Here is a 13,788-nt window from a genome sequence, read left to right as displayed (position 1 = left end):
GCCCGCGCGCGCGGGGGTCGGAAGGAATAAAAATTCTGCCCCGGGACCGCACGCAGCCTGGCGTTGGAGGCCTGTCAGCCTTGTGGAGAATGGGTTCCAGGCACTGAAAGGCCCCCAAGCCACCCGGGTGAACTTCAGCATCCCGACTTTCCTAACTCTGAACGCCAGCGCAGGAATTTGGCCCGAGAGCCCGCGCTTTGAACACTAGCGCCCGCGCTTCCTGCACCAGCGCTGACAGTTTCTGCTAAGACCCTCTTCCCGGCCGCTCCCCTAGACAAAGGTGCGAAACTAGGAAGAACCTCGGAGTGGATTTTCACTATTAAATAAGTGCTATTCAAAGACTACTCGTGGATGTGCCTCATATCGACATTCTGCCTTTAAAAAGAGTTACTGGAGAAAAACGCCTAAGAATCAATGTCATAGGTCAGAAAACCAAATAATCTCCTAAGCGGGGGCAGGATGCCGGCTTTATTGTTTATTCGAGAGAAAGGGAAGTTAGAGTATTTATCAAATTAATGTTGCCAAGGACCAGATACCCATATAAAACCTCCTACATGCGACTTAAAGTTTCAGATAGGGTCTTAAAATTAAACAGATTACTCCTCTTCCCTCTGCTCACCTCCCCAGTCTTTTCAAGACAGTTTGGAAAGTGCGAGAGAGTGCATGTCGGTCCCAGTTAACCGGCAGGCGCAAGGAGACCATTCTCAACAAATATTAAGACAGACTGGGGGGAAGGTTATCAGTGACTTCCGGCTAGATTTTCCCTTGCTTAACTTTCTAAATCAGGGTCTGTTGGTGCCCTCCCTTGAGCCCAGAGTGGGGAATTGGGTACGCGGTGGGGGCTGGATATATGTCCGATTGGCTTTCTCTTTTCCATCCTTGTCTCTGCTCTGCAACTCTCACACTCAGGAACCAGATGGCGAACTCTTGGATGGGGACTGCACAAGGCAACTACAGTCAAGGCTAGCTCTAGGATCGAGTGCGGAAAAGCGCGCGTGTACAGGAGAGCGCCACTCGACTGGGTGGGACCAAGCTCTTCCAGCTCTGGGTCACTCCAGCATCCTCACCATATGCTCCTGTCACCAGCCGATAGCCCCGCCTCCCCGAGCCCGCCTCTTGAATTCTGAAGCCAATACTAGCCCCAGACTGCTCTCCCCCCCTTTCCGAACCCTTTCCACACCCCCACGTTCCGTGAGACGATTGGCTGTTTCGACTTGGGTGAAGCTCTGACATTTGCATGCTGCTCGCGGTTCCTGGTAGGTAGCGCGGCCCGTCACTCGGAAGGCCGGGACCGCCCACTCCACCTCAGTGCCGGGCTCTCTTCCTGCGCAGTTCTCCTCCGCAGCCTCTGCGGGCAAGCGCCGGGGCTGCTCTCAATCTCCTGGCTGCGAGGAGGCAGCCCCGGCGAGCTGCCGTGCGTCCCGTCCAGGGTATCCGGGGTGCGGGCTACAGCGTCCTCCGCAGCGCGTCTGCCCGCAGTTCCCGCCGCCCGGACTTTGCGTTCCAGTCCCGGCTTCTGGTGGGCAACATGTCAAGAGCCGTCGCCGCTGCAGCTGCCGCCGCCACCCGAGGAAGAGCCGCAGCCTCGGCAGCCGCGCGCCCACGGGGGCAATAAACCGAATCCCTCGGGCGCAGAGCGGCAGGGGACCCTCCCGGTGCTCTCTGCTCCGGCAGGACTCGCGCCATGTGCTGAGCCATGCCCCTGGCCGCGCCCGCGGGCCGCGTATGGGGCAGCGCCTGAGCGGCGGCCGGTCCTGCCTCGATGTCCCAGGCCGGCTCCTGCCACAGCCGCCGCCGCCCCCGCCGCCGGTGAGGAAGAAGCTCGCGCTGCTCTTCGCCATGCTCTGCATCTGGCTCTACATGTTCCTGTACTCGTGCGCCGGCTCTTGCACAGCCGCGCCCGGCCTGCTGCTTCTGGGCTCGGGATCCCGCGCTGCTCACGCTCAGCCAGCCCTGGTCACAGCTCCGAATGAGACATCCCCAAAGATGCCTTTCCGGGCACCGCTGGCCAACTCACTGGCTGCAGGCAAGGATAAGACAGTAGTCGCCGGGAGCCAGGAGGAGCAGAGTCCCGAGGCACCGGACTCCCCCAGCCCCATCTCCAGCTTCTTCAGCGGCTCCGGGAGCAAGCAGCTGCCGCAGGCCATCATCATCGGCGTGAAGAAGGGCGGCACGAGGGCGCTGCTGGAGTTCCTGCGCGTGCACCCCGACGTGCGCGCCGTGGGCGCCGAGCCCCACTTCTTCGACCGCAGCTACCACAAGGGCCTCGCCTGGTACCGGTGAGTTTCCTATCGGGGCCCGCTGCGCTGGCCGCGATCCCGACCGTGTCCCCCTACAGAGCCGTTGCGCGTCAGGTGGGGAGGTAGCAGGGGTATAACTTCGGGCAACCGAGGAAGGGCAGGGACCAAAGAGCGACCTCACATTGCGGGTGGACGGTGGCAGAAATCCGGGTGCGCCGGGCTAGGCTGTGACAACAACCTACAGAAACTTGTAGCGGGGCGCCGGGTGACTCCGTAGTAGTCCGCTGAGCCCTAGAATCATTCAGGCGACCTCGCTGCAAAGACACCCGGCAGCTACTGGGAAAGCGCCAGAGGAACCGCTACCTTCCAGCGGTGGCCACATCCCATTCGAATAAATCGGCGTGGCTAGGATTTTGTTGTCGTTCTCGTAGCCCGGGACGCGGAGAGGAGTGCTGTCGGAGTGTTGTGCGCCTCTGGGTCGCAGCCTCCTCCATGCACCAACAACTAGAGTTGCTTCTGCTGCCCAGATGGAGAGAGGGGCGCAGGCTAAGGCGCAGGCTAAGGCGCGGCGCCAAGGCCGCCTCCAGTCTGTTAACTTTTTGTTACAATTCTCCTTGTTACCGGAACCCGAAGGGGGTCTGCCCCGCTTGGCTGGCGAGCCCCCCTGTGTTTGGGAGGGTGGCGGTGTGGCTACGCGGCTTTGCTGGCTGCAGCGCGCCGGGCGTGGAGCTGTGCTGGTCCCTGTCGGGCAAAGGCGCGCACTGCAGCCTGCAGCCTCTTCGAAGGCTTCTAGGCTCCCAGGCTCCCGGGAAACTGCTGGTCCGTGGCCTCCTCCCCAGCCTCAGTGCTGGGAGAGCCTAGGCAAGGGCGCGAGATTCCGCGGACCCAGTACATGTCCGGGCTCAAAGAATATCCCTGGATCATTGATTGAGAAATAAGGGTTGCCTCGAGGTCGCGGCTTCTGGATGTGAGTCCAGTTCCAAAGGGACCTAGACTCCGGGGTCACAATCGCGACCTCTGCCCACTGCATCCCGGGTTGCTGGTCTGGTGTGAGCTGCTGGAAGGGTCACACCCCAGTCTCCGGAAACCCGGTCGGGTCCTCAGCCCCTTAGGTCACCACCCAGCCCTCGCGTCTCCCCCCGAGTTTTTTCCAGACCCAATTACTTCAAAGAGGGTCACGACTTCCGAAAACAGGGAGAGACACGAACCGAACCGCGCTCTCCACCTCGACCATACTTTCCTGGACCCGGATGGCGTGGCGAATAAAAGGGCCTGACCCCTAGGATTAAAGCAGCTCCTTTCCCAGCCTCGCTCCCTCCCTCCCCTTTGTCCTTTATGCTTTTTTTTTTTTTTAATTGTGAGGAGTTGCCCAAGTCTCGAGATTTAAGCCATCTGTGACGGCCGCCCTTCTCGCAGTTCCCAGGACACTGCGGGTTAAGAATGGGTACTCGGATGCAACGCCCGGGTTCACGTCCCACCCCGGTGGGCCTGGGTGCTCTTATCCGGGCACTGGGAATAACGTGGATTCTGGGTGGGCCCGGAAAGGTGCAGTTTACCATGGGGGCCTCGCTAAACGTAGGCTGTTGCCATCGATGTGTTGATGATATTACCTCTATCCCACCATGCTCCCCATACACATCCCCCGCTCCTGGGATAATGTTCCGAGGACCGGGTGGCAGGCTAATGATTAGAACCATTTGTGTCGGAGTCGAGCCCGAGCCAGCCCGGGCTTTTTGGTCAGACCCACTTGAGGCCGAGTTGGGAGGAACTGGCAGGCGAGTCACTGAGCCCCTGAGGGTGTTAGAGGCACCCGAGGCAGGCGATGGAAATCCCCACTGGAAGATTCACGCAGAGGCAGAGGTGGCTGCCTCCACCTGCCACCGCCCTTGGTGCGCTGGAGGCCCTGACCGCGGAGAGCGCAGCCCAAAGAGCGTGGCCGAGATCGGCGACCCAAAGCCGCAAGGCCAGCAGCCTCAGAGACTCTCGGACCACTGGGCTCAACCAGGCCGTGGTGGATCAGGGTCCTCTTCCTTCTGACGCCACCGGGAGGCACAGGCCCCGAGGCTGTGACCTGGTGGATCTAACTGCCATGGTACAAGTGTCCTTCCCGGCTGCGGCCTTCCTGGGCTGTCCCACCCAGGGATCGGCGGGCCAGCCGAGTTACTGGATATTTTCTTAAAGAAAAAAAAATATTTAAAATACTATCTGTTTAGTTAAAACTTGTAAATCATTTTAGACGGTTCTGGGTGCCTGGCAATGTAAGAACTTCACTATTAATTTGAAAGCAACCCTGAAACTTTAAATCCAACAAGCGCCCGAGACGCTGACCCAGAGCGCTGCACCTAGCCCGGCTGGAGTCCACCAGGCTTGCAGGGCTTGCTCCAAATCAGGCCTGCAGGGTCCCTTCTGCTCTGTTCGGAGATAGACCGCCCGCTGGAGAACAGCATAAATAATAATTAACCAGGGAGTTGCAAGGCAGAATCGTGGTTAGAACAAGTCCTCAAAGCCAGAGTGTGAGCAAGGAGAGGCCTTTTTAAAGGCGTTTGAGACGAAATGGGAGGGGGTGTGGAATGGATGGCTGAGTTCTGGGGTCAGCAGGCAATCGGTTGTAGAATGAGGTCTAGCTGTGTCTGAGCAAGCCATTAATGAGTTTAATGGGTTAATACACAGACCCGCCAGGGGCCTGACCAGTCGCCCAGGGCCTGGTGGATTTTCCTGGATGCCAGGGAATTGGCAATCTTTATACTCCCTACCAAGAAACGATCAGCCAGTGGGTGACCCAGACTCCTGGGAGGCCAGAGCCTGCAGAGGTGGCAGCTTGCGGCTGACTCTGCGCCACCACCCAGCCATTGGGATTCTTTACAGCGCCCAAGTTTGCAAAAATCACAAAGCTAATGTGAGCTAGTTCCGGCCTCTGTCTGCTCGGGTCCCAGTTTGTACGAGAGTTCTGAGCTGACTTTCCAGTTCACATCCTGTGTTCTCCAATTACCCTCCAAACTTAGTGAGTGCCCGATAGTGATGTCTAAGAGGCTGGTGGGGGCTATCTGGTGGCCTTTACTCTCAGGTGGGGGTGTGGTGTCTGGGAGATTTGGGGCTAGGGGAGCAGGATCTTGAAATCCCCAGGTGGAGCAAACATCCAACCAGCTTGGTACCCGAATTTAAACTGGAGAAGTGGGTTTTTTTAAATTAATCCTTTATATATATATATAAAACCTGGTCACAAATTTTTATATAACCTGGTCACAAATTTATTATTATGTATGGAAATACTAGCTTTTAAAGATTTTTCCAAACTGGAGAAGTATTAATCATGCAGTTTTTAAAAAGCATTTCTTCTTGATCCAGCTTAAATTTTTTGTATATTTCCACGAGTTTGATGATCGGAGTTGAAGAATTAACTTAATCAGACATTGTTTGATTGCCATCTGCTCCACAGAGTTGACAGTGGTGGGAACTCCTTTCTCAGAATGGCTCCCCTTTCAGTTGTACAAAATAAGCTGGCACTTCAGTGCTGTGGCCAATACCACACCCCACCTTGTGTGTGTGTGTGTGTGTGTGTGTGTGTGTGTGTGTGTGTGTGTGTGTGGTTTAACAACGTTGTAGTTAAATTGTACTAACTGTTCGTACCAGGCACTGTTTCAAGTGTCCAGGTTAGCTAGTTTAATCCCCATTACCATTCTGTGAAGTGGATACTTTGACAGGTGAGGAAACACGGGCACAGAGAGGTTAACCAACTTGCTCAAAGTCTCACAGCTAGAAAGTGCTTATTCCAACAAGAGGTCATTCTGTGCAAGGCTCCCTGATGTTAGTGACCAAAACATACTGTTAGTCATGTGTAATTATTCAAAGCGATTTCTGTGCTAATAGAGTTTGAGAGTTTCTTGCCCACTTCCAGTACCCCACCCCACTCCCAATCCCCCACCTCCCACCCCCATGCAGAGTACCCACTTTGTCATTTGTCTTAAAGCCTTTATAATGCCGGGACAGTTGACTTGGAACCATCCTGCACTGGTTTCTAACTAGATGAGGACAATCATACCATTCTGGCACTTTTATTTCTCTGCACAGGACAGCTAGAATCAAAGGAGTCATTAAAATGACAAAAATACCCCTCAGGTCTAGTGGCTGAGAAAACAGCCAGTGTCTCCCGGAGGAAGTGGTTTATTCAATGCCATTTGCCCCTTTCAGGCTGGGAGGCCCAGGTTAAGTGACATGTTCTCAAGCTCCTTGGAATTAATTTGTTCATTTAAAAAGATAGAATGATCCCAAGTCAAGAAGGACACAGTGATTACTGGGTGCTTATTAATCAAAAGGCAGATGATGTAGCTAGAACTCAGATTTTCCTAGAGACCCTAAAACCCAGTAATAAATGTCTCTCTGGGACAGCTGAAAAATAGTGATTTCCTTTATATTTTTAGCGGATCTCCCACTTCCATATGCCTAGTCTGTTTCTAAAAATTTGGTGGCTAGCCCTGTTCTGACTTCACTGGAGGCTAAGATCTCACTGGGGATAATCTGTGTCTAAATAATTGCACTTCTTCGGTTCTGGAGTTTAAGGCAAGTATGAGGCTCACGTCTAGGCTTCTGGGAGAAGGTCAGACATTGACATCGAGATGCAACAATGTGAAATACAAACCATTATGTTAGAACGCTGTCAAGATTTACCAGCAAGACTGTGTAGCATGTGTTGAGCTCTGTTTTTAATTAGGCCCCTAAATTACACCATAAAATGGTTGATTAATCTTTTACAAGTTGGGGGGAAAATATAACATAAATTAACCTAATCATAAGTGTTTTCCCAGATGCTGAGTTAATAAAATTGTCAATATTTAATAGCGGCCTATTAGTTTTAGATAAATAAGATGCTGAAATGTATGAATTAAATCACACTTATTATCTTCCAAATGGTGTGTTACTCTCCAGCAGGTCTGTGAAAATTAGTTTGCAGTCCATATCTTAGGAGACATTCTTAAAAGATAGGCTACTACAGTAAATAGGAATTAAATGCTGACTTCATTCGATTTTGCATTTTTTAAGGATCTACTTATTTAAAAAGCGGTAGTTTAATGTGCACTAATAATGACAAGATGTATTTTCCCAGTCAGAAGTATCCTGTTTGCCACTGCAAAGTGATCTTACACGGTTCCTGTTTTTCTGATTTTTTTTAAATGTTTTAAAAAATCAGTATGTCACAAATTCTCATTCTAAATATGCATGGTTGAGTTTAATCCCTTCAGTTTAAGACAGACTACGAGACAGACAGGTTTTCTCCTTCGACAAAATGACTGTTTGAATCACGAGAATTATTTACAATCGAAAGCTCACTAGGAGTAAAACATTTTTGTTTTCAAGCAAAACAAAAACAACTGGCAGCTCTCTTAGATCAGAGGTGGTGTGTTTACACAGCATCTCAGAACCGAAACCCAGGACCCAGACAGTGAGCCCACTTCTCTGGGTCCCTTGGGATGCTTTGTGCTCTGACTCTGAACACAGAAGTTAAACTGACCCGCAGAAGCACAAAATGCCCACGCTACAGGCACAGCGTAAGGACAGCTTCTAGTGCAGAGAGTTTCGATAGGGCTCTAACAGGACTATTCCGGAGAGTCAAAGAAACTTCAGGGTGGGGCTGGAGGGGGAGACTTGACTCCCCCAACTATGTGGCACAGTGTCAGTGTCGAGGCCAAGGAGAGCATATCCTGCCTTCCTCAAGTGACAAGAAAGAAGAAATGGGATACTGGTATCATTAAAGACTAACAGGCCAGAAAACTTCTCTATATCTAAATTGTTACCTAGCCAGGACTATCTTATTCCTTGCTCTCAGACTATCCAGCCTCAGATAAAATTGCTGTTTGTGCATGTCAGGTTAGTTCTTTTTCTTGTCCAGAGATGGGGGAAGTTATCTCTGAGGAACAATAATTATTCTTAGTAACTCGATAATAAATTCCCTTATAGCCACAAAGCTAAGTGTTACAACATCCTTGGTGCTCAAGAAACCCCACAACACAGTTCTGAGCCAGAAGATGCCTCTCTCTTACATGTATTTAAAATTCTTTTATGTGTGCACTCCCCACACTTGGCCGTCATTTGACAACTATTTTTTTTAAAAAAATAGCTTCAGTTACTGACTCACTCGAAAAACTTACTTCACTATGACATGTAAGAAACATGCATAAATGAAGTTGTACTATCTCCACTTTTGCCCCACAAAGTTATGAAAATTATGTGGTACAGCAGGGAGAATCCAATTAATGATAAGGCATTATATTACAGAAGAGGAGAAAACTGTAATGTACCCACCACAATGAAATGATAAAAGCTTGAGGTGATGGATATGCTAATGACCCTAGTGTATACAGGAATTAAGACATCACATTCAACCTCACGACTACATACAAATGGTGTCAGTCAAAAACCAAATGTAAAAGTTGAGTGTGTAGCCATGGAAATAGACACGATTAAAGACCTTTGATAAAGAGGACTTCACATTTCTCAGGACACGAAGTGCCTTGTTAGAATGATATATTTTCTTTGTATGCAGGGTAGAGATGTAAACAGTGAGCATCCGGTTAGCATCAGGTCTCTGGCACTTCAGCTCAGCCAGACTGCTTTGAACCTCCTTGGATGGGACCTTAACCATTCTAAGTGTGTTCATCCGTGATTTAGTGGGGCATGGGATCCAGAATATCTGGGTTCCAGAATTTGCCGCACCATGCGAAACACACACACACACACACACACACACACACACACACACACACACACACACACACACACACACACACACACGACGTTGTAAAACGGTTCTGGGCATTGAGACTGGGATTAGCCAGTGAATAGTGAAAACTGTACTGAGAGGAGCCGAGAGAAGCCGTTTTCCACGCCCTCTCCTGATATAAGGGAGGAGCCGCCGCCCCCTTTCCAGGCCTGGTGACATTAGTGTGCAACAGGGCCCACGCCGGCTGACCGCTGCCACGCGTGCGCTTCTGTCAGGTCCTCACCTGTGGGGCTGAGCTGGGCGGAGCTGCCTCGGCCCGCGCTGATTGGTCGGAAGGGCTGCCGAGAGACCAATGGAGTCGGGCCTGCACGGAGGCCCGCCCCCGGGCTTTCTCAGAGCGAGTCTCTGGATGTCTGCCCAGTTCTAGCCTCTTGTTCGCCTTGCTTCTCTGTGTAACTGGACGGCAGCGTTAGACTCCTCTGCCCTGCAGGGCCAGCCTTCGGGACACCGGCCTGCAAGCGTCTAGTGGATACTAACTTCACTCTGGCCTGAGAAGAGGGGAGGAGATGCTTGCTTATTGCTGCTAGTGGCGCTGGAAAAAAAAATCGATTTAGCCCATCCTTGCCCTAAAGTGCAGTCTCTCTCGGAAGAGTGGAAGGCTGACACAATCAGAGACACCAATCCCTCCAGACCCCTCCCAGGGCCTTGTGGAAGCTGGTCCTTGTTCAATCCAGCCCTTACTTTTGGCTTGCTGTTTGACTCGTCCCTGGAGCCCTCCCATGTGATTGTTCCAGAAGCTCCAGGCATTTAGCATATGCCAGCTCCGCCAGCTAACACAGATACACAAAGAAGAAACATCCTGTTTCCACCCATGAGCTTCGTTCACAGAAGCCCCAAGTGGGTGGGTGGGTGTGTCCTGGAGGGAGTGGAGCGGAGCTGAATTCCCAGGCAGATTTCCAGTCAAGTCACCCAGGCTGACCTTTATCTTGGGGTCCTTCTGGCTACTGAGTAGGTTGGATTTAGACGTGTGTGCCACCAGGCTCAATGAATAAAGAATGCACTCTTATAAATTGTGTTTACCTTTTCCCCCCTACTGATCTAACAAGGGCATATTTATCGAGCAGTGGCCTTTAAAAAAATAGACTTCATTTTCTTGGAGCAGTTTTAGGCTCAAAACAGAAGCAGGTGTGACGCACAAAGATTTCCCATGTACCTTCACTTCTATACATCATTCTTCCAAGACCCATTCTCCACCGAGGGGTGCATTTCTCGCAGTGGACAAGCCTGTGCTAACAGGTCTTCACTCAGGCCCTGGTTCGAATAAGGGCCTTGCCACCACCCTGGCTTTTTATAGGGGTTTGATAAGCCGGTGGACATGCTGCCGGTGCTGAGGCTGGGCTCTTCAGACAGCAGTCCAGAGCTGGTGCTACTTTGGCAAAGGGTCCAGCTGGAGAGCTCCTCTCAGCTGTCCTGGGCGTGGAACACAGTTTGTTCGTCTGTCCTTATTAAGCTTGTCATCCCACATGCAGCCTAGTTCCCTCATTTGTAGCCTGGCACTGTGGGGAGCTCCGTGCCCAGCTCCACACCAAGAACACACTTTTCCTCATTAAGTTTCCACAGCCCAGTTCCTCACAGACGTCCTGAATGGGGTTTGCCATTCATTCTTAATCCATTTCACTTCCTGTGTATTTGGAACCCGTGTAGCCATCCTGGGACAGGCCTGCTTCAGTCAGGTGCCCTACCTAAGTCAATTCCAGTGAGAAATTTCTGTCTTGAAGTTTCTGGTTCCCTGATAGAATGTTCCCACCTGTTGGTAACTCTTAAGGTCAGGTCTTGGCAACAGACACTTTCATACCTGAGAAAGTTACCTGTCTCTGATGTCAGCATCCCTCTCACACAGCTAAGGCGGAACCCGACAGGGTGGCTGAGCCAATGACGCAGTGTGCGGGACACAGCCCTGCCACAGAGCGGCCACACTGCACATCGGCCCATTCTCTGTGTAGTGAGCTCTCTGGCTAAAGTTATCAGAATGTCTAATTCTCTCTCTCTCTCTCTCTCTCTCTCTCTCTCTCTCTCTCTCTCTCTTTCTCTCTCTCTCTCTGTGATCATATATATGACATATATAATATATATGTTTAATTTTGTTTAACCTAGCATCTCCTTTTGAGCCAGAATCCTGTATGTATCCTGTTTTCATTCATGTCAACCATCATCATCTTGTGACATGTTTGGATGCCAATTTGGAGTATGTTGGTGGAGCAAGCCTCTGAGTCTTCTTGCAGCTCTTTGAACTCCTGATCCTGTTCTCTGTCTCTTTTGCCTCCCTCCTTCCATCTCTGCCTCCCTCCATCCTTACCCTAGGAACAGATAGCCCCTTCTTATTGTAAGAATCAAATCCCATACATAAGCCTGCCTCTTGGGGTATCTGTTCAGATGTCATGCTGCACCCTCCAAGAGGTTTGCTACAAAGTGAGCAATAAATACAGAAGGAGCAGCAATAGACAGTTCACCCAAGGCTGGGTTAGGAAGTGGCCAGCTGAGGAGTGGGAAGCAGGCTCGCGAGTGAGGATTTCAAGTCAGGTCTTGCCATCAGCTTCTGTAGCCGGCCTCCCCTGGCTGCTGTTCCCCAGAGCAGGCTAATTGCAGGTTCCGCTTTCCCTGGCAGCTTAGGTCTGCTTTCAAAGGCGAGTCTTGTGAGTTGGTGATGTTTACAGAGCAGGGTGTTTGCCTTGTGTTGGAAACGATGGAGAAGCTAGTCTCCGCCCTGCTCAGCAAAGTGTTCCTGCGGTCTCTGTGTGTTTTGTCCTGGATCTTTCTTCTTCCTGGATGCAGTGCTGAGGTCTTCACTAAATAATGTGAACAACACTTAGAAACACCAGCAGCCTGGGGCAAGAAACAAAGCCAGTAACAACAACAACAACAACAAAAAAAAAAAACCATGTTCTGTTTTTGTGTCTGCAGCCATAGAGAATACTAGAAGGCACCCTGAGTCCTCACAGCACCGGAAACAGAGGAGCTCTCAGGATTAGGTGTCATAAGGACAGGAGGCAGGTGGGACATTCTAGCTGAAGAACTTGGGGTCGATTACTGCTGATGTACACTTAGGTTTCAGGGGTGTCTGCCTTTCAGCCTGCTAGGATCACCTTCTTATCTCTTGGCTCACTGTCTTGGGTAGGCTCCTCCCACTTGGTAACAGTCTAACACCTGCCAGGATACCCCCGCCCCCAGGCCCTGCTCAGAGGCAGACATTTGGCAGAGGCAGTCCACAGGGCACACAGCGGGATCCTGTTGGCTGGTCCTTGGCTAGATTTTCATGCTTATCTCATTTCTGGTCCTCTAAAGTTCCATGTCTGTTTCAGGGACATTGAATGCCCTCTCTCTCTTCCCTTGGGGCCTTATGGGATCCGGGCAGTTACAGGGCAGGTTTACCACCAGTCATGCCTTAGGTGGTACTTCTCACACCAGTCATTCATTCATGATTTTCTCCACCACATTTTTGAAACATCTAAACTGGATCGAGCAGGAAGTAGACACTTAGTAAGTAGGCAAGTTGTTGGTTTACTATCGGGATCTTCGGGGAGCTCACAGTATCAGCTAGGGTGGATTGAATGAGGGGCATGCGAAACAAAGAGAAAGGCGGCAGGCCCAAGCAAAGGGCCCTCCTGGGTTGGCCTTTGCAGGGTGGATATGAGTTTAGTGGCAGATCACGAAGGAAGCTGTTAAGGTGTTCAGGGCAGACCAAGAGGCCTGAGAATCGTCATAGAATACTCAAGGTTGGTTGGAGCACACAAGAAGTAGGAGTTTAGGTAGAGGCAGGAGAATCCTTCATTTTCCCAGTCATAGGGACTTTTCGGGCCACCAGATTCTCCTGTGTCAAGCATGGTCACCAGCTTTGTTAGAGCTGTATGTCTGAATTCTTCAATATGTGTCTCTGAGGGAAATGAAGTAATTTGATATGTCAAGGCAGGGTAGACAGGAAAATGGATAAGGCTCACCCTGAGGTAGCTGGCACTGAGCCTGCTGGACCAGACTTGCTCAGGCATCTCGGGCAGACGCTATGTTCTTCCCACCTGCTATCACTGCAGTGTTCCTGCAGGTTTTTTGGGTACCCACGTGCCCCAGGTCCATGGATGTCTCCTTCCTGCTGGGCTCTGAAGCTCTGTAGGGAAAGGCCATGGTCTGTTATTGCCATCTACTCCAGACACCAGGATGCCCAGAAGCCCATGGACCATAGTCTGCTGTGGGCCTGGCTGCCAGCATCGGCCTGTCCTTTACTCGGGGTTAGAACTCAGGCATGCCTGGGCAGGGCTTCTCTGCCAGCACAGTGAGCCAGGAGGCCAGTGAAGGAATGCCACGTGGGCAGGGCCAACCTTCATTTCTAAGGCTCAGACTTCTGAGGCCTGGAGAAGCCACATTGGCTCTCAATTGCCCTCTTTCCCACATGGCTTAGGCCTGTCCCTGCCCTGACTACAAAGTAACTCAGTCCTGTCTGGAACCTTCCATAAGGGCATATAAAAGTGGTCACAATTGCTGATTAGCTCTGGCTTAGAACTGCGCCCTTATATCTGGTGTGCTGAGGTTATAGGAGACCCCAGAAGAGGGGTAGCTCCTGGGTAGGGCTGCCTCACCCCTGCCTCCCTTCCCACCATCTCCTCCAGCGCATGACCACCCGTTCATTTTTAGTTATTTTTAGGATTGCATTTTCTTCCAGTTGCAGCTGGAAACCCCAAAACAGGCTCCTGAGGATTTTTGTGTTCTGAATAAAGAACATTTGTCAAGAGCGGCCTACGGTATATGGGCATTCTCTCCTTTGGACAACTTGGAAGCCACCTC

General features: G+C 51.3%; 1 protein-coding gene across 1 annotated transcript in view; it reads left to right on the top strand.

Annotated features, from left to right (window-relative positions):
- The first annotated feature begins 1,212 nt into the window (after positions 1-1,212).
- Positions 1,213-13,788, top strand: part of Hs3st3b1 (heparan sulfate-glucosamine 3-sulfotransferase 3B1) — a 35,348-nt gene continuing 22,772 nt past the window's right edge. The window contains exon 1 of the mRNA XM_028869339.2: positions 1,213-2,279. Coding sequence (XP_028725172.1) covers positions 1,726-2,279 — 554 coding nt within the window. The 5' untranslated portion in view covers positions 1,213-1,725. The remainder of the gene's footprint in view (positions 2,280-13,788) is intronic.

This window comes from Peromyscus leucopus, chromosome 8b, assembly GCF_004664715.2.
Source record: "Peromyscus leucopus breed LL Stock chromosome 8b, UCI_PerLeu_2.1, whole genome shotgun sequence".
NCBI lineage: Eukaryota > Metazoa > Chordata > Mammalia > Rodentia > Cricetidae > Peromyscus > Peromyscus leucopus.
This window is presented reverse-complemented; position numbering and strand designations above follow the sequence as displayed.